The sequence below is a fragment of the Ambystoma mexicanum genome, chromosome 2p, assembly GCF_040938575.1.
Source record: "Ambystoma mexicanum isolate Mex_15411 chromosome 2p, UKY_AmexF1_1, whole genome shotgun sequence".
NCBI lineage: Eukaryota > Metazoa > Chordata > Amphibia > Caudata > Ambystomatidae > Ambystoma > Ambystoma mexicanum.
The window spans coordinates 1483387540-1483413189 of record NC_090923.1 but is presented as its reverse complement, the minus strand read 5'-3'; the positions used below and the strand labels follow the sequence as shown (position 1 = coordinate 1483413189).

The window sequence follows — 25650 nt, the reverse complement described above, 5'->3', positions numbered from 1 at the left end:
GTTGGAATCATAACTAGAACTAGCTGGTCTTGAGTAAACTCAACCATGTTAGCCTTTTGATCATGCCAGTGCTTGACCAAAGCTTGACCAGCTTTCAGGTTATCACTAGCTTCTGCCATCATGTGTGACATTCTCCTCCGGAGACCTATCACATAGTCAGTCATTCTGACTGGCTTGGGGGGGAAGGAGCACTCTCCAACCCCTCCTTAATCAGGGCTAAGGCGCCTCTGACTGGATGACCATAAAGAAGTTCAAAGGGAGAATAGCCTACTCCCTCCTGAGGGACTTCTCTATAAGCAAAGAGAAGGCATGGCAGTATAAGATCCCACTTTGTTTTAAGGGGGTCCTCTAAAGCACCTATCATGCTCTTCATGGTTCTGTTGAACCTTTCAACCAATCCATTTGTCTGAGGGTGGTATGCGGTTGAGAACTTGTAAGTAACTCTGCAGGTTTTCCACATGGCTTTCATGTAGTGGGACATAAAATTTGACCCCCTGTCAGAGATTACTTCCTTAGGAAACCCAACCCGGGTAAAAATACCAAGGAGGGCCTTGGCCACAGCCGGAGCTGTAACAGTCCTCATAGGAATTGCCTCAGGATACCTAGTAGCATGGTCTACTACAACAAGTATAAACCTGTTGCCTGAGGAGGTTGGAGGATCAAGGGGACCAACAATGTCAATCTGTACTCTCTCAAATGGGACTCCCACAACTGGGAGAGGCGCTAAGGGAGCCACATTCTTGGAGCCAACCTTACCAGAAGTCTGGCAGGTGTGGCAGCTCCGGCAGTACTTATCTACTTCAGCCCCCATCTTTGGCCAATAAAAGTAGAGTGAGAGCCTTTCCTTAGTCTTCTTGAAACTCAAGTGACCAGCCAAAGGAATCTCATGGGCTAACTGCAAGAACTGTTGTCTGTTCTCTTGGGGTACTACAAGTCGTTTGTAGTCCCCAGGGGCAGACTCTGTTGGTTCACTCTAGAAGAGGCCATCTTCCCAGTGCAACCTATATTTCCCAGGCTCTTGCCCTTCAGCCTGAGCATCTGCCTGGTGGCGAAGACCTTCCAGAGTTGGACATTCTCTCTGTCCCTTACTGAAGTCTGCCCTGTTGGGTCCACCTTCTGCCAGTAAAGACTGCAGCTTAGGATGATCAACAGGATCCAGATCTCCAATGAGTTCCTGGCCTTCCACTAGCTCTTCCTCAGAGTCTAGTTCTACCACACAGGGTTGTACCACCCTCTCAGCCTCAGCTGGAGGGAGAGTTACAGGTGTAACTTTGGACAACCTCGGGGAAGTCCTTTTGGCTGCACGGGAGTGTTGACTGCTGGTTTCTTTTTAGAAGTTTTAGGTTTCCCCTTTTCTTCTAGTTGTTTGGATACAGCAGCTGACGGCTCCAGTGGAGTAGGAGTGATCTCTTTCTTCATCATCTCCTTGGGAGTACCTCTCATGGTTCTCTCCCTTGCAGGTCTGGTGAGCTCCTGTGACCTTTTACTAGGAGGTCTGGGGTATGTGACACTACTCCAAGAGTTTTCAAGTCATTACCCAACAGAAACCTTCCTGGCACCTCACTTTGTATGCTGACGGGTAGCTTCACAGTCATGTCATTACACTGGATGAGAATTGGTAATTGGGGAAGCATCTGCACAGGCCCTCCAGCTAACTTGGTGAGGCGTTTGGGTGCCTTAGCAACATCCTCAGCCTGAAAAAACAATTTGTCCACCACAGTTATGCTGGCCCCAGTGTCCCTAATGGCAGGAGTCTCCTGACCATTCACCTGGACACTGTCCTTATAATACTCTTTAGTATTATCTGGGATAGAATTATAGACATCTAAATTCTGTTGTTCCCACAAACCCAGAGACACTAAAGAAACACCGGCTGAGACTCCAATGGGTTCATGAGCCAGTAATAGAAAGTTTCCACTTGCCATTTGTACTTCCTCCTCTGGAGCGAAGGCTAAGGAGACAAGCTGGATCCCTGAAGGTTTAACCTTACATCTGGGATCTCCTTTCACATGGTCAGTAGAGCCACAAACAAAGCATTTACCAAATGCTTTTTGGAAGGGTGGCTTGTTCTGACCTCCTTCTGGTTTGGCACCAGAAGGTACACTAGCCTGATTTGGTTTCCCTTGTGGCTTACCCTTATGGTTCTGTTTGGGGCCCTCTTTTGGATTGGAATTATTAGAATTCTCTTTGGAGTCCTTTTTAGGATGTTTTCCCTCATCCTTCTTCTGAGTAGCCCCAGAATCCTTGTGAGTAGCCCTGTTGGCAACCCACAAGTCAGCAGCCTTAGCTAGCTTCCTGGAATCTAATTCCTTTGAATCAGCTAAGTGCTGTCTGAGCTCAGGAGAGCAGGCATCATAAATTGACTCCAACATTGCAGGATTCTTCATTCCCTCATAAGTGTTAACCCTGTAACCCTTAATCCATCCCTCTAAGTTTTTCAAACTTTCACTCACCCAGGTAGCCCAAGGGGTACCATCATGCTTTTTGAGGGTCCCAAACCTCTTAAGGTACTGGGAAGGCGTCTTCCCAAATCTAGCTATTAAAGCTAGCTTCACACACTCATAATCCTTCTTATCCACCTCCCCCAACTCCATTACCACATCAGTTGAAACAGAGGGGAGCCTAGAGAACAACCAAGGAAGTAGCTCATTCCCTGTGATGTCCTGGAGCCCAGGATTATATTCAAACATTTTCAACCAATCCAACACATCCAACTTAGGTTCATACATACCCACTAATTCCTTAGGCATCCGGGGTCTTTTGGGACTGGAACTCCGAGAGGAACCAGAAGAGAGAGAAGCAGTTTCCACAGACAACTTTTTCATTTCAAGTTCATGATTAAGCTCTATTTCTCAGAGCTTCAACTCAGCTTTCTTCTGCTCAGCTTGGGCATTGATTCTTCTGAACTCTTCATTCCGTTCAGATTGAGCAATAAAATGTTTGTATTTTAATTCAAGCTTCATTTTTTCAAGTTCAAAATATTCAGGATTACATGTGGGACCTGGTATAGGCCCAGTAGGTACAGTTGGTAAAGCAGACAGAGGTTCAGGGTGGCTAACTGCATTAGGCTCACTTTCCGACTCATTATCAAGATTATCAATACTTTGATTCAGATCAATACCAGCACTGTTATCCACATTTGCTGGGCGGGTAGATTCCTCTGTAGCACCTAGACTTTGATTCTCTAACAATAGGTTCTATTTTCTTTCCCTTCCCAGAGAGGTTCTTATGTCTACACAATACTTTCAAGCAATCGGCAGTTTTGGCAGACAATGATTCTATGGTATAACTTTCCATAGTAGACAGGTTTAGAAAATCAGCTTTTTAGTGCTAAGCTTTGTGGTTAGTTGTCCTAAAGTATCTACAAGCACACTAAAGTGTATACTCAATAAAAATCCCACCGCTGTACACCAGTGTTAGGCAGAAACCTGTGCAGTTCCCTTAGGGACCACTGCAAAAAGTTTAAGACCACAGGAGTTAGCAGTAAACCCAATTGGTAGCAGTCTGCACCACCCAGATTTACATGGTAGCTGTGGCTGAGCAGTCAGACTTCTCTCAAGAAGAGTTAGGCAGTATACAGAGCATACACCATAGGGCAGGTAAACACAGTAAAACAAGCAAACACTGACCAGAGCTTTGGTGTAAAAGATATATAATTATTTATTTAAAAACACATCTATAAAAACACACTGGCACTAATATCAAGCAATTTCAAAAACACAGTTACTAAAGTATATACACTCCCATAAAAGAGTATTAGACAAGTCTTAAGTAAAGCACCACTTATTTTCAGACAGCGGTGAGCGCTTAACGCAGATGGCACTCTAATAATTTGGTTTAAAAGGGAGAGAAAGGCAGAGCATAAATTAAAACAGATCCCAACACTTTCAGAAGAACACAGCACGAGAGGAAGGCAGAATAAAACCGTGAAGTTACGAGTTCAGAAAGCCAGATGCACTTTAAGAGGATCAGAACGAAATGTGTCCACGGTCACACGGTTGGAAAGTGCATAAAAAGTCTCGAAGGTTCAGAAAGAAGTTGGACCAAAAGAAAGGGACCAGTTAGATGGTCAAGAGGCCAGCCCAGTCTAGAAGGTTAAGGATTTACTGTCACCATGTCGCAATCTATAGAAAGGGAGGCCAGGCAGACACAGCACCTTGAAATGGTGAGAACGCTCCAGCGGGGGCAGTTGTTCCTGACAGCGGTTGCAAGTCGGTGCTTCGCCCGGCGGAAGAGAAGATCTCGTCGGGGAGGAAAGCAGAAGGTCGTTGTACTGCCAGGGAAGAAACCAGCTGCGGAGTTCTCGATTCAAAGGAGCGGTCCTTTTATTCGCGGTTCAGTGGTAAGTGGCTATCCGGTTGCCGGAGTGCTTGGCATGGGCAATTCGACCACTAGACGTCCTGGTAGGCGAAAAGGAAAGCAAACTGGTTGTCCCCACCAGCTCAAGGGGAAGAGACTCTCCGGCAACAAGATCTCCTCTGTCGTCGGGAAGTGGTGAGACGGTTCAGCAGGGCTCCACCGGTGGTGTCGTCGTTGCAGGTCGGCTCATCTTCTCCCTCTTCGGATTTTCAGGTCCTGTGGCGACTTCTGATGTTCCAGTCCAAAAAGCACCGTTATATGCAAGAAACCCCCATTCATTCAGCCTAGCTGTCAATCAAACATGCTAAGTGGTGAGCGGGGCGGCTCACCCCTTGGGCCAATCACGCAAGAGTGCTACTTGGGTTGGCAAGGTAACTTAGTCCAGGGTGCCTAAACCCCCTCCCACACCCCCTGTGGTACCCAGAGTGGCACCACTTTGGAGGACTTCTGTGTAGAAGCCCGCCAAAAGTGGAACAAAGGGCTCGACCTTTGGTTTGGAGTTACAGAGGTGAACACAAACGCCATTTTAAAACCGAGTTCTGGCAAAAAAGACCCTACCGGTGAATTAATATTAAATAAATAAACCGGCGGTATCTTTAGCATTTTTTTGCATGGGAAAATCCCATAGAGAATATTCTTGAGGAATATTCTGCGTGGTAACCACTGCCACCAGCCAGAAACTCGATGAGGGAGGACTGCACAGTATCCCCTCGAAAAACAGACCCATCGGCAATCGAATTACCCCTACCAGTATTTCCACATTATGATGGTTTGTACTGGTTCTGTTACTAAATTTGGGACTAGTAAAGCCAATGGTGACTTTACATGCCCTGGGAGACAGTAGTCAGTCCCAGGGGATGGAGTCTATGGTGGGGTGTCACTATGACACCCCTGTGTCACTGCACTGAGGGTGCTGTGTAACACACATAGTAAAAACACATGAGACCCTATGGAGTAAAAGATCCAATAGCCCATAAAACACATTAACAGTCAAAGGAACCCCTCAAATCTTGTCCAAGAGTGTGAGGAAGAGAGTCTCACTCTTGGCATGAGAAAAAAACAAACTCCAGAAATCCAGCAAAGCTGCTGGGAGACTCACTAGGTTAGGAAATTCAGCCTAAACAGAGAATTCTCCGTAACACACAGCCACCAGATCAGGACGTCACCGATCAGGTTTTTGCCCGTCGAGACGCTTGCCTTTCTTCAGATAAAATATATCAGCGCAAAGATGATTTTAGCAATATTATCACAGAAGGACTATAGGATAAGAGAGAGAGTTTAGGCGAGACAAAAAGGATTTCTAACAATACAGTTCTGGATACAGGATAGATTTGATTTGGATAGGGATGACTAGGGACAGTACATAGGCTAGTGACAATCCTATACTATGGATACTCACTACCAATGTTTTGAATGGAACAGTCAGGGATTCTGGTCAAAGATTTCTGGGACAGACTGCTGGGCACACCGGACTGGACTGGACAGGTCAGCGATCAGCAAGGCGCTCCGGACACCGCACGGCAGGACTGGACAGCAAGGCGCTCTGGTCTACACTGCACAGCACGACTGGAGTGGATCTGCAATGCCTCTCTGGTCTGCACAGCACAGCACGGCACCAGGTGGGGACCTAATCTGCCCTTATGGTTATGAAGATAATTCTTTGGCAGGCAAGCAGTTACAGCACAGCCTGGCTGCTTCTTGGTTTCCCCTTTAAGTTTAGGGATGGGTTCTGGAAATTAGGCCCAGCTGAAAGTTGTTCAGCTATGCTCTCTGCTTGCAAAGTTTTTGGAGTCTGGAACAAGGAGTATGGATGGGTCTCAGTCAAAGTGCTTCGCCGATATCGGGATGGTGGGTGGATCCGTGTCTTTCTAGGTCCTTAGCTGTCTCTATTTATGTGTTTGATAAAGGGGTGGGTAAGCTGAATTATCCTAGGCGCACCCTCTAGGTAGTCTATTGGCTAAAGTCTGCTCTCTCCCTTGATAGAGGGGGGAAACAGAGTGTCATCATCGTAATGCGGTTTATGAGACAGGCAATACCTCCCTTTTGCACCTAAAATCTATTTTCGATATAATACATCTTTACATGTGTACAATCTTTATACCAATGACATGCATTGATCACATATTTGTTGTAGCCCATATTCTTCCAAACCCCATAGCTGTGAGGTCTTGGGTCTGGATTTGACAATTTTTTGCACTTTTTATCCGGGACACAACATCTGATTTGTCCACAATTTTGTACATATGTGCGCATGATATCTGGGCATAATCGTGTGGGGTTTCATGCTTCTGATATGAATACAATTGCTATAAAACCAGACTTTTCACTACGCCTTCTCAGAACATCGCACAGAGTTCTGGGTCCTTTTAAAATGTGCCCAAAAAAAATCACATTAACACTGCTGTAATTTTCCGTCTTGTCCGTCTTTTTCAAAAATATGCTTTCTGTCCATTGAGAATCAACAGAAATGTCTATCCCCGCCTCCAAAGGTTTCTTGTAGCTCAAGAGCAATCCCTGCCTTCTTCCTCTGGCAGAGGCCACTCTTGACACTTACAATTTGCATATTCTTTCAGCCAAGGAAGGTTCATTGTCTCCTCCAGGAGCAGCAGCCCAAATCTCCTTCCCTCTTAATCAACACCTGAATGTGAGTTCCTGGCCTTTGATGGGAAGCAGGGGAGATGCCTTTTGTTGGGGGAAAGCTGGGAAAAACTGGTTTGGTGACTCAGAGTTCAGCTAAATCCACTGTCAAATTATGACATTTTTCTTAATTTAAAATAAACTTGCAATTTTTAATCAAGCAGCTAGAACTCCGATTCCAGTCTCTAAATCATGGAGATTAAATAGTTACAACCTCTGTTCCTCTTAATGACAGGTCACTTAGATTTAAGACATTAGATGTTAATGGTGCAACTTTGCAGTTTAAATACAGGCTTTTGAAACAGTCAGAGGCGGCCGATGGTACTGCACCCATATTTTGACAGATTCTCACAGGCAAGCACACTTTTTACTGTGGATATTCTGATGAGTCTGCGTTTCCTGACATTGTGTGTTCATGTGGATTCCTTAAATGAAGTGGCGGGTAACACCCAGCATAGATATTGGTATTTTATATTTTCAGCAACCAAGAAAAAGGGATTCAAAAGTAATTTATGGGTTTCTTGCAGTAAAACACTGCCTTTCATGCAGTTTCCATTTTTTACTCGGTAGGCAGCCCAGTGACAGGGATCAGCAGGGAGGTCTCCTTCCCACTACTGACAGGCAAAGTAGATTGGCAGCCATCTTTTCCGGTTTCAAAGCGCAATTTTCATAGGTTTTGGCGCGCCCAGAGATTTTGCAGCCATTTTGCTGATTCTGGTGCCACCAGCACACAGGGATGGCGCAGGGCAGAGCAAAGTTGGTTAAAACATCCCACAGGAGGAGCAGCCGATGTGCGTGGATAGACCTTACCGGTCTGCTGGACTTTGATTGTTTGATTTTCTTGGCAAGATATTGTTGGGGCATTGTTGCTCAGGCATCCGTGAGTGGTTTACAATATTTTGAAGATACTCCTTCCCCTAATAGGGAACCAGTGTGCCTTTTTTCTGACGGCTGAGATATGGTCTCTTTTGGGAATGTTTAATCGTGCTCTGAGAGTTATTTTGGATTATCTGTTACACATTGATCTCTCGTTTTGAGGTTCCAGCAAAGAGGACATTACAATAATCCAGTCTAGCCCCTGTGATTGCTCTTGCAATAGTTAGGCAGCTCTCGATAACAGAAACTGTCTCGCTGAGTTGATCAGTTTGGCGGTGTAAGCTGCAGAGGAGACCACTGCACTCACTTGTTTGGTGAGCGATAATGAGGCATCCAGGTAGACGCCCAGTATTTTTTGTCATATATGTGCTACTATTTATATTTCTATGAACTCGCGTGACAAAGGGCCTCATTACGACCCAGGCGGTAAGTTACCGCCTGGGTCGTGACTTTACCACCATGGCGTAAACTATGTTTACGCCATGGTGGTTGGCGGACTTACCGCCCCATTCCGACCTTCGCGGGGCGGTAAGTCCACAATCCCCATTTACCCTTCCCCATTCCCATTTTTGCCCCATAGGGCATAATGGGAGTGGGGAAGGCGTTAATTACGCCACCGTAAATTACGGTGGCGTAATTAACATCAAGGTCCCTTAGCGCCATGGATTTTAACACCTGCTAAAAGCAGGTGTTAAAACCTCCATGGCGCTAAGGGACCTCGGAATCAGGCGGTAAGGGTCGGCGCTGTTTACGCCGCCGTAAACCCCTTACCGCCTGAGTCGTAATGAGGCCCAAAATCAGCTTTCATATGTTCAAATCGCTAAACAAATAAAAATGTACTTTGGTTGTATAATTTGATCCTCTATAAGCTGTGCACAGAAAGTATTGTGAATTATTTGCTTAGGATCTTCATTTTGTGTTGGGTTCAGTCCCCCAATGATCGTAATTGGATAATATTTCATGTGGGGACACTGTGATAAAATAAAATGGCATCAAAGGAATGACATAAGCCTTTGCTACTCAAGCAAGGCTTTTCTTAATGGCACACATACATTGCGAACTGAATGACTTGCAGGGATTTCTAATTTTGACAGATAAGGCACAGTGGGATAACCTGATGTGTCCAGGAGCACACAAGTTAGGTAATCTGCAACTTTGGCACTTGAACTCGTATTTTGCCAGCTCTAGTTGATAGACATGTGTGGGCTGTTTTTTAGAGAGAACTCAATGTACACATCTTAATAAAGCAACCTGGCAATTTTGTAAGTACTGTGATGGGTCGGAAGGAGTCGGACATGTTGAGGATGTAATGTACCTTCTTTAATAAAAAGGTATAAGAATGCCCTGTGAATGCATCATAAAGTAAGACACAGACAACAGATACACTTTTCTTCACAATCAGATTTATTTATCTTAAATGTCAGGATGGAGTAAGGCCTAACTTGCCCTAAGCTAAGGTGGATTTTCCCTACCTAAAGAAACTATGGACAGTCTGTGTCATTAAGTTCAACTCAAAAGTCTGTCTGTGTCCAAAACGTATACTTGCCCTCACAACTAAAGATATACAATGTATAGGGATGTCAGAATCAAAGAAACTGTGTTCAAAATAAAGTTCTGAGCTTCTTCCAGCTGCTGACTTGTTTTCAGCTTCCCCTTCCCCAAGTTCAAAATAGTTCCAAAAGGGCTGTGTTCCCTTCCCCAAGTTCACAGACTTTACAAAGTCACAGGGTTCCCTTCCCCAAGAAGGCAGCTCCTCCAAAAGAACTACAATCAGTTCGTCTCCTGGCTTTCAATCATACTTCCAGTTTAAACTTGTAACTCTTCAGGCTCCTTAACAGTTCAAACAGATAGTTTATTTTCTTCAATCACTTCAGCACTTATTATACAACACAGCTTCTGTATCTTGACTTTCCTTGGTTCTTTCCAACTAGAGGCTACTCGGTCTAGGCGCAATTCTCAGACCACACGGTCCATCCATTACAGGTCACGCAACCGATAACCCTTGGTACTTTGTAATGTTCTTGGTTTTCCTTGACCAACACCGTTTCCTTCACTGGACCTGTGTTAGTAATCCACATCCACTGTAGTTTCTCCTTGGCAGCCTCTTGGCTTTGCCACAAAGTGTATTACATTCGATTCGCTCTTTGGTGTTCATCCTTTTCCACCACCTTGCTTTCACATTGTCCATTAATGCTCATCAACTTGCTTTTCACACTTGCTTTTCACTTAATTTGCAAGTGCTCATTACGGGGTTTCACTTGGTTCATAAATGCTTTTTAACTGTTTTCACTGCGTTCACAAATGTACATCACATGCTTTCCACTCATGCTGTATTTTCACATAATTTCCATAGCTTTTCTTTAGTTCGGTATTCAATAATACTTGATGCATTTTAAAAGTACCTTGCAATCTCCAAACCCATCTATTAGACGTCTCGGCTCGACCAGCAATTTCAAATGTCCAAACGCCCTTGGAGCGCCCAGTTATGAGTGTTCCCTTTCTCACACTCGCAGGTGTTCGACCGCTCCTCTGGGCGTCTTCCTTCTTCTCTCTGGCTTTCACTTGCTCCCCTGGTACACGTCAGTAGCTCCAGCCAGCAGCGCTTGCCACCTGCGAACCTTGCTGCAGTGGCCCGCAGCAGTTCGAAGTCTTCTGTTTCCCCCAGCTCCAGCTCGGACACGCATCACAGGGGACTGCAAATGCTATGACCCTCTCACGGCCCATTCGGGACGCAGCGTCTCGCTCACCTCTCTGCCACACCCAGCATCCTCTCTGGCGGCCCCTCTCCAGCCCGCTCTTTGCCTCGCAGCCGCGTTTTTCTCACCAGGTGGGTTTTCTCTTCCTTGCTGGCGGTCTCTGATTTTATGTACCTGTAGCCTCTCAATTGGTTCCATGTGCAAGTCGTTTGCCTGACCACAGTTGAACCTATTAATGGGGCACGCCTGGCCTTTGCAATGGTTTTGCTCCAAAGTCCTCTACCATGTCTCAGTACCAAAGCAGTGAAAATGACTATTAGTGTGCATCACTCCTGGTAGCCTCTTCCCAGTCTTAAAGGAATATGAGAGGGACAAGTCGGTGTGTGTGGAATGGATAAAGACTGACAATATCCTACAAAGGCAGGGGAGGGTAGGGTTTATTCTGACAAGGGAAGGAGGGGATACCCTGTCTCACCTGAAGACATCCTCCCCCACTCCCCAAGGTCCCTCCACCCAGGTGATCCTCCCTCGCATATCACCCCCAGGGTCAGGATCCAAGAGCAATGGCCTTTCCCTGGCCACCTAACAGGCAGATCCAGGGGGAGTAGAGGGCAGGATGCCCTCAGGTTCATCACAGACCCATATCTCCCTATTGCTAAAGGGAATTCCCTATCCATCTAAAGGAACTAAAGGGGCTTGTCAGATGTCAGGAAGCCCAAAGTAAACATCTTGTCCATCCAAACTAACTCAATCCGACCCGACCAGTAAATATAAATAAAGTAATGTGAGACACCTGAAGGTGTCTCACTTACTAGTCCCCAGGGATCTGTCATCCAGGTGGCCAGGACATGGCCATCACTATTGGATCCAGTTCCTGGGGGTGGACCAGTGGGGGAGGATCACCTGGATGAGGGGTCTTCGGGGAATGGAAGTGAGTCGCCGAAGGGACGAGGTATCCCCTTCCTTTAGACACCCTTTCCCCATCCTATTCCCCCCCCCTCCATTTTCCTACACAAACACTTTCTGGCACCATGACAAACAACGGGCTAACACCAGAGCCATTTAACTGACATGTTCCAATACAAGAGTCGGGCAAAGTCAGGCAATTGATAGTAACCACGCACACCTGACTTCCCTTTATCTTCCCCAAAGGTATAAAAGGTGGAGCACGAGAGCACACTAAAAGCAAGGCAAACCGCACAAGGAAGTAGCTATTCTGGATTGGCAGTTCAAATGGAGAAGAAAGGCAGCGAGAACCGAAAGGACGACAAGAAGGGAAGTGCCCTTGCCAACCCAGACCCGCGAGGCCGCCGCAAAAGGAAACATGAGACCAGGATTTACATCTGGCGTGTGGAGTAACAGAGATCAGTGGTATACAGGAGCCTCCCGCAATGATAGCCCACGCGGGGAGGTACGCTGGCATGGTGCTGTCCTTGACTCCAGAAGCAAGAGAAGCCAACGGGTTCAGCACAGCCGGTGAGTTGGAGAAAGCTGATAGCAAACCGGACTGTGTTGAGCTCAAGGTTGCGAATGGCAACATTGTATGACCTTGTGAAGAAAAAGCTTGTGTGTTGATAACTTGAAAGACCAGTGAAGGGGCAGTGGCAGAGTGGTGATGCGCCACATGGGTGTTTATTTGAAGGACTCTCACTGGTCCCGTTTGATGAACTACAAGTACCAGAAGGCCTTAGGAGAGGCCGGCATAAGGAATCAGAGCGGTCATACAAGGGTTGAGTCAAACCCCTTGTACAATTGAAAGTCTCTGATATGTTGACAAGCAGAACCTTGCTGGGGTCCTAAAGGAAAGCCTGACTGGGGGCTGAGATCCGATCTTAGGAAAAGGGAAGAGCCTAAGGGGTCTAAAGAAACGGTAGGTCTCGGGAGGAAAGCTCAGCGGCAACATGCTTGCCTTGGAAGCAAGACGACACGGAGCAACACAGGTTCGATCCCCGGGTCCACGCTTAGAAACCTCTGGGTATTAAGCGCGTTATAAATAACCTATCATGTATTATGAACTGTGGCAAGTGAGAACCCGAAGGAGGGATGCCAAGAGAAAACTAGGGGAAGGGAACCCTGCATTCTAATGAGATAAGCAAATCATGATCTGTGATAGAAGGGCTATGTGAACCTGATGGAGGGATGCCCAGGGGAAGGCCTACGAGAATGAATCCTGCAGTGTGAGAAAGCCAAGGGAATTGTGTATGTGGCAAAAGTGAACCCGTCTGAGGGATGCCTGCGAATCGGGGGGGAAGAGTACTACACCCGTGAACATTGTGTCGATGAGTGAACCCGGCTGAGGGTTGTTCACAGTGAATGATTGTCTAAAGGATATTAAGACTGTTGAATATTGCAAACTGTTCATAACGTGATTGAAAGGCCATAGTGAACCCGACAGAGGGAAGCCTATGTTGCATGAAGGAGCGGAGCCCGTCAGAGGGGGATCCTAAGGCGAAGAGGAATCGCCCCGTAAAGATCTATTGAAAGAACTTTCATTGTTTTTGTTGATTGTGACACACACATCAGGTCCTCCTGAGGCAAGCGACTTTGGGCCTCATCAAAAGTTGGGCGGTATCTCGACTGGGATACAGCCCAACTGTATTTGCGTTGCTGCCCACCCGTCCGCCGGTATTACCGCCCGATCACGGGTTGGGCGATAAACGTTATTCCTCATTCCCCATTGGGTCCATGGGCAAGGTAATTGCACCGAAAATCAGCATTTTATTGGCGCATTTACCCCCAGCTTAGAGCTGGGGGTAAATGCTGCCAGACTCCTATTTGGGCGGACCCTTAAATGCGGCAGTAATAGCGTTAGTGACGCATTTAAGGGCTATCGCCCAACTCATGATGAGACCCTTAGTGTGAAAGAGACTTGACCACAGAAGGCCCTGATATTTTGGAAACAAACTGCAACCTCTTTCTGGCGAGGCCCAGGAGTGTGCTGTGCTCAGGAGTCCCGCCTTGTCCCGTGCTAAAAACTTGGGGAAGGGAGACCCCCACCATACCATCCTGACTTATCATTTTGAGAACACTTGTTTCTTTTCTGGTGAACATTATCCCACTCTATTTTGTAACTTAGTTGTAAGGATTGCCAATAGTTTTTTTTTTGCATAGGCCCTTTTTTTTTGTTGGACAAGAAGCCACTCGGACTGCCTGTGTATTGTTTGATGGTCGCAGCTTGCCCGTCTTATTAGGTTTAGATTAGGCATTTTCTCTCAACCATTATACAGTTTAATAAACACCCTTGACCTGTGATCACTTGAGTCTGTTTTTACTGTTGCCACCATGAGTTAATTACAGTAAATAGGCTGTCTATTCTTCCCTTGGTCTTCTCTTCTCTCTGGATAGTCTTTTTATGAACCGGTTTCTTTTTGGCTCATATAGTTCTTGGCGTAATATCCTTTGATAGTCTTGCTTATCAACTCTTATAGTTTTTCAAAATGACTCTTGGGTCTTGTACTTTCTGTGGTCCTATCTCTAGAACACCTTTTCTTCCATTAGTTCCTCACACTCCTGTCATCACATATATGTTCTTCCCCGTCTATTTGTTCCAGCTTTCCTAAATTATGTTTGTCTTGATTACCTTTTAGGCTTTCTTTGCCAAGGATTCTCTCTCTGTGGCGATCTACTCTTTTATTTTGTTCACTGGCAAGCTTTATCTCGACTTTCTGGGTTTTACTTTCTCCAGTCTCCAACTCTGAAGATATAGGGTGGTTGCCCTTCCCCACAGGGTTTTAGTTTTCAGTCGCTCACATCCCTTGTATTCTGGATTCTTCAATGCTATCTTGTACTCAGGACTGGGGCGAGTGTCTGGTACAACGTCCTTTCGCGCAGGATTTTCTTTGCAGGGTTTTTTACTGCAAATTCTTTAACGAAAAAACCCATCAAATTTTTTAGGGGGTTTAGAAAATTATATATATGGTGTGTGGGTGTTTGGGAATAGATAAAAAATAAAGGGAATTCAGGGGCTTGGGGCAGAACTCCCCCCACAAAATAATGATAAAAAAAATGTGATGGGTGTTTTCGTAAAAAAATAGGCGGTAATAAAACCCTACGAAAAAACATCTTGCAATGAAATGACATGGAACCAAATTTCTCTAAAATGACACCGTCCTTCCCTGACTGGGTTGTATGATTCCTTGGCAGCCTCCCGCTATTTTCAATTTTTGTAGTGAGAGCTCAAAGTGCACATCTAAATAAAACAACCTGACAATTTTGTAAGTACGGTGATAGGTCAGAAAGAGTCAGACATGTTCAGGACATTCTGTACCTTCTTTAGTAAAAATGTATTGGAATGCGCATACCTCCCTATTGAGTGAGCTGGCGGCAGTCTCATCGAGAGTGAGAGTCGACCGATCCTGATAAATAATTAACTTCTCTCCCTCAAAGAGGACTTGCTTTTGCTGCATGGCTTTGGCCCACACTTCCAGTTTGTCTCCAGATTAGTGGAACTGCACTGCCACTGAATTTGGTCCCGTATTGTAGCCCTTCCTCCTTAAACAGGGCATTAACAATGCCATGAACTTTCACTGCTACATCCTTCGGGGACTCTCCTTTCAGGCCTAAAATCCTCCAGTTGTTTCTCTGTTTTTTTCTAGATCGTCAATTTTCAAATGGATCTCTTCATCCTTGGTCTCGCGCTACAGCAGGTAGGTGTCTAGCTTCATCTCCACCAGGTCTGCATTGTGCTGGTTGTTCTCCAGGCCCTCCAGTTACTCTATTGTGCACACTGTACCTTGAATGTTTGCTTTCAAGGATTGACCCCTCGCAGTGCTAAATTTCCTGCAAGATCCCCGTCTTCGTTTGTAGCAAAATAGGTAATTCTGAGACCTCGACCTCTCAGCAAAACTTCTGCAGTCGACAGTGCCAAATTTCACCATCGGTGGGTCCAAGAGGTGGGGTCCCAGGGAGAATCTGGCCAGATATGCTCCGACTCTCTCCTTCTAAAACCTGCCCGCTCATCCTCTGGGATTCACCCACCAGGCCAAAGGCCTCAGACCTCCTGCTTTAACTGCAAGCTCCTCTTCCCGACCAGAGGGAGGCTGACTGCTCTATCTCCCCCACTTTAGGCTGGCGGTGAGCTCCCGGTATGTACACTACCTTGATGCAGCCTCACTCACTGTGATCCACTTTAGGTTCACCACTGTGCCTTTGTCTCTGTAGTCCCAACCAGGGGTCCTCCCTCGCTGTAATCTTCCATGTCTTCTAACTCCAGTACTCTCCAGTCCCGCAGGTGGCACCATAGCCTGGTCACCCGCTCCTCAATACAACCCTGCAATAGTCTCCCGACAGCCATTCCTCCTCAGATCCCAGGCCAGTAAGGCAAACCGTTTCACACTGAGCTTCGGGGCTCTCTTCCCTTTCAGCTTGTCTGCAGCACCTGTGGCCTACTCTATGGGAACTCTCATCCCACCAGCATCAGAACGATGGTCTGCTGTTCACTTCTCTTGGTTACAAATCTACAAATGTTTCAGACATGGCCAGCGCCCCTATTGCTTCCAGCCTTGCTCTTCTGTTCTCGCTACGGATTGCCTTTCACCTCACATCTACAGCTGTAACTAACTATGTGGGGTCTCTGGTGCTGTACCGCACACGCCACCTGTGAAATTCGGAGGAAGGCTCTATGAAAAGTACACTGTTCAGAAGAGGGAGCAGGAGCTGTGAGCTACACACGCATCTTGGTCCGTGCACCCTAGCGGTCTCTTTTAGATCCTATTTCTATCTTCCAGAACTATAGGGCGTTGCTTAGGACCCACACATTTTTCACTCCGAGAGTAGGCTCAGAATTAATTAATCTTAACCACGATATCTTGCCTCCTGCCTTTTATTCTGGACTCCCTGTCGATGGCAGGAAAGGCGCTCCACATTGTGACATACATGTGCTAAAGTTGTATCTTTTACACATTGAACATACTTTTGTCATTTAAGGAAGCCTTACCTGCCAAGCAGGATAGGCGGGTAAAGCTACATGTTGGGTGGTATTTTGCATAGTGGAGTGTTACTCTGTATAGAATATTTCTTCTCCAATAGCGTTCATGCTGTGGGTGCAAGGATAGAAGCAAGCTTGTGGCTAATTTGACATGTGCTGTGGGACATTCTTGCCAAAGTGGTGACCTGGTGTGCTTTTGTAGCTTTTTACTGGCATTACTGTACAGAAGCCAGTTATAAGGCTGTTGCCTGGTTCAAACTTTGACGAGGATACATTCAGATCCATTCTCTCTCTGGCTTAATATTACTTGGGAATCACCTCATGTGTATGGAGGAAAGGGATGGGATATCGGAGGAAGTACTGGTTACTAGTCAAAGGGATTACTGTACTCCAAGACCCATTCCTACATATTGCCCTCCCCTGTAAAAATGCATTCCTCTACCAGAACCGGCCAGAGTGGCTTAAAAATGACATACAAAGCCACATGTAGGTCATGGAGAGACAGGCAGGGCAGTGTATGCGCACATCTATTGTGTAAAAATGTACTTTGACTCCCAAAAGTGCAGTATTTTCTAGATTCTACTTCTAACATTCAGCACCTAGTTAAACACTTCCAATTGTCCAAAAAAGCAAATGCAAGCATTTGCAGATGGGAATTTGGCCAACTCATGAAGTTTAGTTTATAGTGAAAAGTGGGCTTAGAAGCCAAGACTCCTAGATCAAGGAAAGAAAGATAGACAGTTGGTGACTATTGTCTATCTGTCCCAGGTTGTGGTACGGAATGTAGAGGTGTCTATTTAACAAGTTATATGATATTTTATTTATATTGCGCCCATACACAAGTGTTTCAGGGCGTAACGAGACACGGGAGGGGTACAAGTGAGGACAAAACAATCATAGTAAGCCCAGTGACATTGAGAATGCGCAAGTGCAGGGGAGAGGGAAAGTGCAAGGGGCAGGGGAGGAGTGGAAAGTGCTGAACACGTGATCAAAACAGGTAGTGCAGCCAGCAGGTGGCAAGTGCAAGAATTAAGGGCAGACAATGGGTGTCTGATAAGTGCAGGCAAGGGGACTGTAGGGTTGCAGATACAGACTCAAGTGCAGGGGTTGCCAGGAGGCAGTGCGGGTATGCAGCTGGGTGGGCAGAGATCTGGGACCGAGTTCAGAGGGTAGCCAGGTGCTCAGTGCAGTCACAGAGAGAGATCAGCAGGGGAGAGGAAGAGAGAAGGTAGAAGCAAGGAGGAAGGTCTTGATGTGCTTCCGGAACCGAAGATGGTTATCCTTGAGTTTCAGAGAGGCAGGGAGGCTGTTCCAGAGGGAGGCCCCAGCTGAACGAAATGAGCAAATGGCTCGAGTAGGAAGGTATTTCTGAAGGGAGCGTTGAAGGTATTGCGGACCCAGGCACCAGAAGGCCTTGTGGACAATGTAGAGGGGCTTGAACTTAATCCTTGCATCCACCGGGAGCCAATGAAGAAATTTGAAGTGTTTTTCACAAGAATGTTTTACTTACATGAATTTAGAATGTTGCATTGTGAACTGTGACCTTGCTATTGTGGATGGAGGGCAAACACCAATATCACTCGCTACATGATGTCAAATCTTAATGGGTTCACTTCCCACCCTTATTCTTTGTTCTTCTCTCCGGTAGGCCCTTGGATGTTCAAGTACATTTCAAAAGTAATTGTACAGTCACTGCAGCTTCTCAATGTACTGCTGATAATTGAAGCCCCATCCCATGTTTTGCTTCAGGTAGGTTTTATATATGAGAAATGCACTGTAGAAAATGTTATTTATCATTTCTACCATAATGCTTATTTGTTTTCATATCATGCAATGCTGTAATTAGTAGCGTTATGGTGGCTTTGGAGTGGACAAGGTAGATTTAGTTGGGTTGGTCAGGATAAGAGGGGAAAATGCACAGTTGTTTTGTGTTTAGATCATTGAAGTGTGTGTGTCATGAAGACCTTGTATGCTCCTACGGTTAGGTGAGCATTGGCGAGTGGGCTTTGATGTGCAAGCTGGTTAGAGATGTAGTGCTTTTAGCTGTGTTAGTTTAGCTGTTGTGACAGTTTGAGTATTGTCAAATTGGCCTTAAATAAACTCACAAGCCTTATAGATTTTCAAGGGGTTTTATTAACCACTCTTTAAACCCTTTGTGTTGAGGGGTTTGAGGCTGTTCAACTAAGGGGTCTCAGTTTTCCTGGATTATGCAGATTTCCTTTGGGAGTGTTCCAGAATTTACCACCAAGTTTTGTCGTCTGTCCAAAAAGGAACACCCAGGCTAGAATAACAGCTCCGTCTTAATGGGGCGAGGGGAGCTTCCCCCATCCCACCCACTCCCCCGCTCCCAGCTGAGCCAGGAGTAAGAGCTAGCGCTCCTCTAAGCGACATGGGTAGCCATCAGCACAGATTTGGACCCAAGGGAACGTCTTCCCTCGTCTTAATTCGGTGCCGACCTTTGGTCAGCTACACTGATTTATTAATTATTGGGTAGGGGGGACTTGTGTTTCTCTTCCCAACTCACTTACACAGCTCTAACAGTGTACATCCTTTATAACTGACTTACACTCTGGATCTGCAACACTTCCACAACAGGTTCTTGTTGCGCTTAATGCACATATTTATATACATATGTATACTTGGGGATAAAAGAGGTGACAGACAGATTTCAAAAATAGAGGCATACTATGCATCCCGTAACACATCTCGTTGCTAGCTAGCATTTCAGTGTAGCGTACTAGTGCCATAAATAACTGAAGTGGTAACAAATACCTTTATTCATATTTATAAAAAATCCCTCTTATATTCTTCGTAGCCTAACACAATAGTTAATTCTTTAAAACCCCCATGGGTATTAATTCAATCACATACAAATCAAACACCATCGTTAGTAAGCAATAGCCATGTTCAAGTCATAAAGTATAAAGCTCTTTCCAGCCTAAAACACAATCCTGCTTGACTAAGCCCTGTCCAGTCTTCAAGACCATCAATATTCAAATATACTGATCAATTCAAGGCAATACTGTGGTTTCAAACTAAATCAAAACTACATCAATATTTCATCCTAAAATGCAAAGCACATCTAAAAAAATAATATAAATCAACATTTTTTTTTACTGCTTCAAATGAAAAAATGCAATGACCAATATTAATGCACATTTTCATCTTAAAAGGTGCTGCTACTGCATAGCACCCCTTCTCGCCCTCTGATGGGGGGTTCAGCATAACACTGCTCCCCCGGCAAATCAGCCAACCAGCCAGCCCATAGGTTTTGACATGCAAATCTGGAAATTCCCTAACATCAGAAGGTGCTGACAGTTGATGGACAGACCCTACTCACCTGATGAGTGAGTTAACCCGTGTAATGGGGGCGATCCGGCCATTCGTAGTGATATGTCAGTAAATAAATGAAGAAGCACTTGCCTCTGGAAAGTGGCTGAATTATCAATCTCTCGCCAGGGGCTCGTGGTGTCTGGCTATGTTATCAGTTCTTAATACATTGTTTCAGGGGCAAAGTGCTCTGGGGCGATTGTCTCATCGTTTTATCAAAAGAAAGAATTAGATCAGGAGTGACCAGGTAACCTCAAGCAGTAACCAACCAGGAATTGGCACAGTGCATATATTTAATACTAAATCGCTAATTGATATTAAAAACACAGTTTGAACCATGCATACACACAACACATAATACAATCCATATGAATAACAACACAAATGTGCACTTATCAATCACAGAAAACAATACATTCTAAATTACAATCTATAAAAACTTAGTTTTGTAGTGGTGACACCTGTCTAACCATTTTAGACTCAGTATTTCAAAAATGGTAGGTTCTGAAAATTGATGTGGGATCCCTTTGCAAAATTTCCCAGTTTAGTGTCAGCTGTTACCTACAACGGTCATTGTGGTGTTCCAATAGATTCACAAGTCGCCAAGGGAAGAGGTCCTGCATAACCCCATCAGAAGTGCTAAAAGATCATTCTCATAATCTGCTTACAAAGCTGGAGTAAGCCACGAAACACCGGAGGCCACGGCCAAGCATCACCTGCAACGTTGCACGCAGCTGACAGTCCAGTAACAACCACTGACAGGTCAACTATGGGAAAAACAGATAAGTCCCAAAGAAAACTGAATTTTGAAGCCGGCTCCTCAGCCAAAACGCCCAATCTCAACAGCAGACCACCGTCGCCTACACAAGAGGCCATCCCAAGCTGAAGAAGAGACGCTAAATTTTGATATCAGAGAGATCCTACTTGAGCTGAAAGCTGGAATCGGAGGGTTGGGAAGCAAACTAGACCTCCTCAAAGGTCGACCAGCTCCAACATCGGCTGGACAAACATGGAGACAGGCTGGATACAGCAGAGCAACGCATATCAGACCTCGACGACTGGGCAACATCCCTAACCTCCAGGGTGTCTACACTGGAATCCCAGATGAAAGCTGTGTGTGCCAAGAACAAAGACTTGGAGGGTCGTTCACGCAGAAATAACATCAGACTGGTGGGGGTAAGAGAACAGCAGCTCCAGTTCAAAATGGAAGATCACGTGGAAAAGATTTGCAGACATTTATTTGGCGATGAGATCCTATCCCAACTGTTTGTCGTCGAAAGAGCACACAGGGTTCCCAATGCCAGACCAGTTCCAGGCACAAATCCTTGTCCGATTATAGCAAAGCTCCTAAATTACAAAGACCGCGACGCAATCCTCAGGGCAGCGAGAGAAAAAGGCAACCTCCAATATGATGGTGATCAGATCCAATTCTTCCCCGACTTCTCCCAAGCAGTCCAAGCGCAAAGAAGGACATTCACAGCCGTCAAACGCCGATTACAAGATAACCAAATTCAATACTCCATGCTCTTTCCCGCTAAACTCTGCATCCAACATGAAGGGAGGTCTCAGTTCTTCAACACGCCAGAAGAAGCCAGTGAATATCTGGACCGAGCCGGCTGCGGACCCGGCTCCAACAGCCCGAGACCACAGCGAAGAGACCGGATGAGAAGGGACCCACCATAAAACACAGCACTCAAGTAACAATCGGTGCAAGCACCCAATCGCCACCATCATCAGTATACCAGAGCCACAGCTCTTTTTCCCTGCAATTCAGGGAGCCTACGTCCCTCTTGGATGGCTACTAGCGCCCCAAGCGCAGCTATGTTGATTCAGTTGTTTATTAGGGGAGGGTCACCGTGGGCCAGTTGGGGGTTGCCCACGCAAGGGAGGGAGGGAAGTAACAGGAAGTAGCCATCGTTTGCTCAACCACAAACCACCACGTCCACACGCTCGTACCTCATCCCAGTATCGCAAAGTGCAGCTACAGCACCAAGTAAACTCAAACCCCGGACAATCTCAACTGAGCACGTTGGATACAGCACCTTCTACCCACCTGTCATCCAGTAACGCCGCTTAAAGTTGCCACTTGGAACATTCGAGGTGGCAATCAACCAACAAAAACCAGAAGAATCCTCCAATACCTCAGAAGACACAAAATCAGCATAGCCATGTTACAGGAGACTCACCTTCTTCCGCCCACAGAGCTACAATGGACCCGGTCATGGGGGTGCCATAGGTACTTAGCATAATATTCATCCGATGCCAGAGGGGTCGCCATCTTAATAGACAAGAGAGCCAATTTCAGTTTGATTGAATCAAAGAAAGACACCGAGGGAAGAGCATTATGGGTGAGAGGCCTCTTAGCAGGGAAAGAAATTGTTCTTGTAAACTCATATGCTCCTAATACCGACGGCTCAAACAACTTCAACTGGATTATGACGCAGCTCGGAAAGGCGAACACTGCGACGATCATCTGGGGAGCAGACCTCAATACACCGTTAGACCCCAGAATCGATAAGTCCCACAACACAACAGGCAGACCGTCTAAAGCAAGTCTCCAAGTCAAAGAAATCTGCCACACTTACGACCAGATTGATACGTGGAGACACTCCAACCAAGACGCAAGAGAATACACATTCCACTCAGCTGTCCAAAGCACCAGCTCCCGTATAGACTATATTCTGGCATCAGCCCTCAACCCATTCAACTGGGGTCCCGATCACATCCACCCGCGCTCCTTGTCAGATCACTCGATGGTAACACTGGAACTTACGCTATCAGCTGCAACAACACTGAGGCACAACTGGAGATTCAAGCCAGGCTCAATTTGAAAAATTTGAAAGAAAAGAAAAAGACCCCAACTTCAATCAACCTTCCGAGCCAACCCCCCCTGGCCCCCCCCTAAGTTCACCCTTGCAGGATTCCGTGGGTTCCTTCCTCATTTTCAGTTCACCATTATCCAGCGCCTCCTTACGGATCCGACCTCCACTGCACATCTTCTAGCTCGCAGATGCATCAGAGTCTGAGGGACCACGACCTCACGACATTGCAATTCTCCCGCGAGCTAGCACCAGGAGCAGGGCTGCAAGTTTTCGAGACGCTGGCTGCAAGTATTTCGTAAGACTGAGCAGGGCTCCAAGGGGTGTTGGGGTCACTTGTTCGCCTATGATGTCTTCGGTTATTTGTAGAAAAGAGGACCAGAAATTGTGAATTCCCGGACAGTTCCAAGCTAGGTGGAGGAAGTCAGCATTAGCTGCCGCACATCTGTCGCATCGGGCTGACAATTCAGGGTGGTGTTTGTTCCTCTTAACTGGGGTGTAGTACGTCTGATGCACGAAGTTAAAGTGAATTAATTTATGACAAGTGTTTATAGCAAATTTTTGCGTTTGCCGGAGGATATAGGACCAGTCTTCCTCAGATATCGATTCCTGAATGGCTGATTCCCATTTTTGCTGCGCCTTGGGTTTGGGTGTCACACTGCCTACTATGAGGGATTTATATAAAAACAACACTAATCTTCCCTCCCCCTGCGCTTGAATCGTATTGTGTAATAAATCCCATGTGGGGGGTTGATTGGGAAAGGACGGAAACAGCTTTTGAAGGGTGTGACGTAGTCTAAAGTAGATGAACACATCTAACAAGGAGTTACTGCCTCTATCTTTGGCCATTTGTGGAGTCAGAAAGGTGCCCCCGGTGAAGAGGTCGTCAAAGGAGTGAATGTTAATCTTGTCTGTCCATATAAGGAACACTTTCTCATTAGTAATGGGGATTCCAGGAACAAATCTAATGGGTAATAATGGGGAAAATCTTATTGTCACCCCGTATTTATTAGCTATTTTTTTCCAAATTGCATAGGTGGATAGGACCGTGTTTAGCGTGTTGTATGGGACCGAAATATGGCTAATAATGACGGCCCTCAGGAGGTTGGGGGAGGCTAAGGCACGTTCCACCTGCACGTGGGGCCGAACAAAGTGGACCGTATACCAGGGACTGAGAAATTGTGCCTGGGCTGCCCAATAGTACTTTTCGATATCGGGGAGCGCAAGTCCACTGGCAACTTTAATGTGTTGTACGCTACGCGCGCTGGTTTCCCAGCCCACAACAATTCTAGGATTAGACTCCTGACTTTTTGGAAGAAGGATTTGGGGACAAGTAGCGGAATGTTCGTGAACAAATCGAGAAGTTTGGGTAAGACCACCATTTTCGTTAAGGAGGTTCTTGCCCATATCGTTAGAGGTAGAGTTTTCCACCTATGAATTTGTTCCTGCAAGGAATTTATTGCACAGGCATAGTTATCTCTATATATCTCATGATGATTACGTGACATATAAATACCCAGATAGCGAACCTTTGAGGTTTCCCATTTAAGACCGTAATCGTCTGCGAATTCAGTTGTGGTCGGGGTCAGGGGAAAGATTACGGATTTTGAATGGTTGGTTTTGAGACCTGACATTCGCCCAAATTTTGACTTCTCGCATTACCGGGTTAAGATTGGCCTGGGGGTCACTGACAAATAACATGACGTCATCAGCGTAAAGGGAGACCATTAATCTATGGGGACCCAGTTTAAGACCTTGTGTCAGATGGTTGGCGCGAAGCCTCGATGGCAGGGGTTCCATAATGAGGGCAAAAATCAGGGCAGAGAGCGGGCAACCCTGTCTTGTTCCGCGTTCTAGTGTTATGCCTGAGGACCTGGAGTTTCCGAGAGTAATGTATGAGCGGGGGGCACTATATAGCAAGGACACTAATTTGATGAAGAATTTACCAAGGCCCATTTGTGTAAGTGTTGCAAACATAAATGGCCATTCAACAGAATCAAACGCCTTCTCAGCGTCGAGAAGGACTGCTATAGCCCGTTGTGTTAGATTTAGGCCCTCTATGACACCAAACAGTCTTCTGATCCCGTAGGTTGTGCTTCGCCCCGGGATAAACCCAGCTTGATCTCCGATTACAAGTGCGGGCATAATAGGAAGCAACCTTGCAGCGAGGATTTTAGCTAGAATTTTATTGTCCAGATTAATCAAGGAGATTGGCCTGTAGGATGCACATTCATCTGGGGGTTTGCCGGCTTTGTGCAGCACCATTACGTTGGCTTCACGTGATGTGGGGGGGGAGGAAACCATGCTGCGAAGATTCTTCAAAAACTCGGAGCAGAAGAAGGGCTAGGATGGTTTCATGGGCCTTGTAAAACTCTCTGATGAGCCCATTGGGCCCAGGCGCCTTGGCGTTTGGGAGGGATTTTATTGCCTCCAGAATTTCTTCTACTGTTATCGGAGCGTTTAAGGGTTTGCGTAGCTCCGATTCAACCCAGTACAACTCCGTGTCATCGAGGAACTTTTGTATAGTTTCTGGATCGGAAACCCCTTTGGAACTATAAAGATCTTGATAGAAGTCCCAAAATACGTTGGCAATTTCTTCCTCTGAATATACTAGTTGACCTTGGTCATCTTTAATACACTGCACTTGGGTCGGGGATTTGTCTATTGATAGCAGACGGGCTAACAAGGCGCCTGGTTTCTGTCCTTCCCCATATTGGCAGACCTGGTGTTTGCAGCTCATGAACTTTATTTCTCGTTCAGCTATTTCCTTGAACTTCAGCAGTTCTTTCTTTATTTCGGCCTGAACATGTAGGTCTTGGGTAGTGGAGACTCTCATCTCTAGTTCTTTCAAGCGTTGTTCACTGCTGGCCAAGTCTTTCCGGATCAGTTTTAGTATGCCATTTTCTTTGGCCAGGCAAACTCCTCGTACGTAATATTTTAGTGTTTCCCACATGGTGCTGGCCGAGGCGACGGAGTCTTGATTTATTTCTATAAAAGATGTTATTTC

The 25650-nt window shown here is 46.0% G+C and overlaps 1 protein-coding gene across 2 annotated transcripts in view; it reads left to right on the top strand.

Annotated features, from left to right (window-relative positions):
* ALG1 (ALG1 chitobiosyldiphosphodolichol beta-mannosyltransferase) overlaps positions 1-25650 on the top strand; it is a 2244281-nt gene that overhangs the window by 249871 nt on the left and 1968760 nt on the right. The window contains exons 3-4 of one of the 2 annotated variants that reach the window (XM_069646119.1): positions 15164-15214; positions 18143-18243. In XM_069646119.1, coding sequence (XP_069502220.1) covers positions 15164-15214; positions 18143-18243 — 152 coding nt within the window. The remainder of the gene's footprint in view (positions 1-15163; positions 15215-18142; positions 18244-25650) is intronic. The other variant, XM_069646120.1, reaches the window with a different exon arrangement.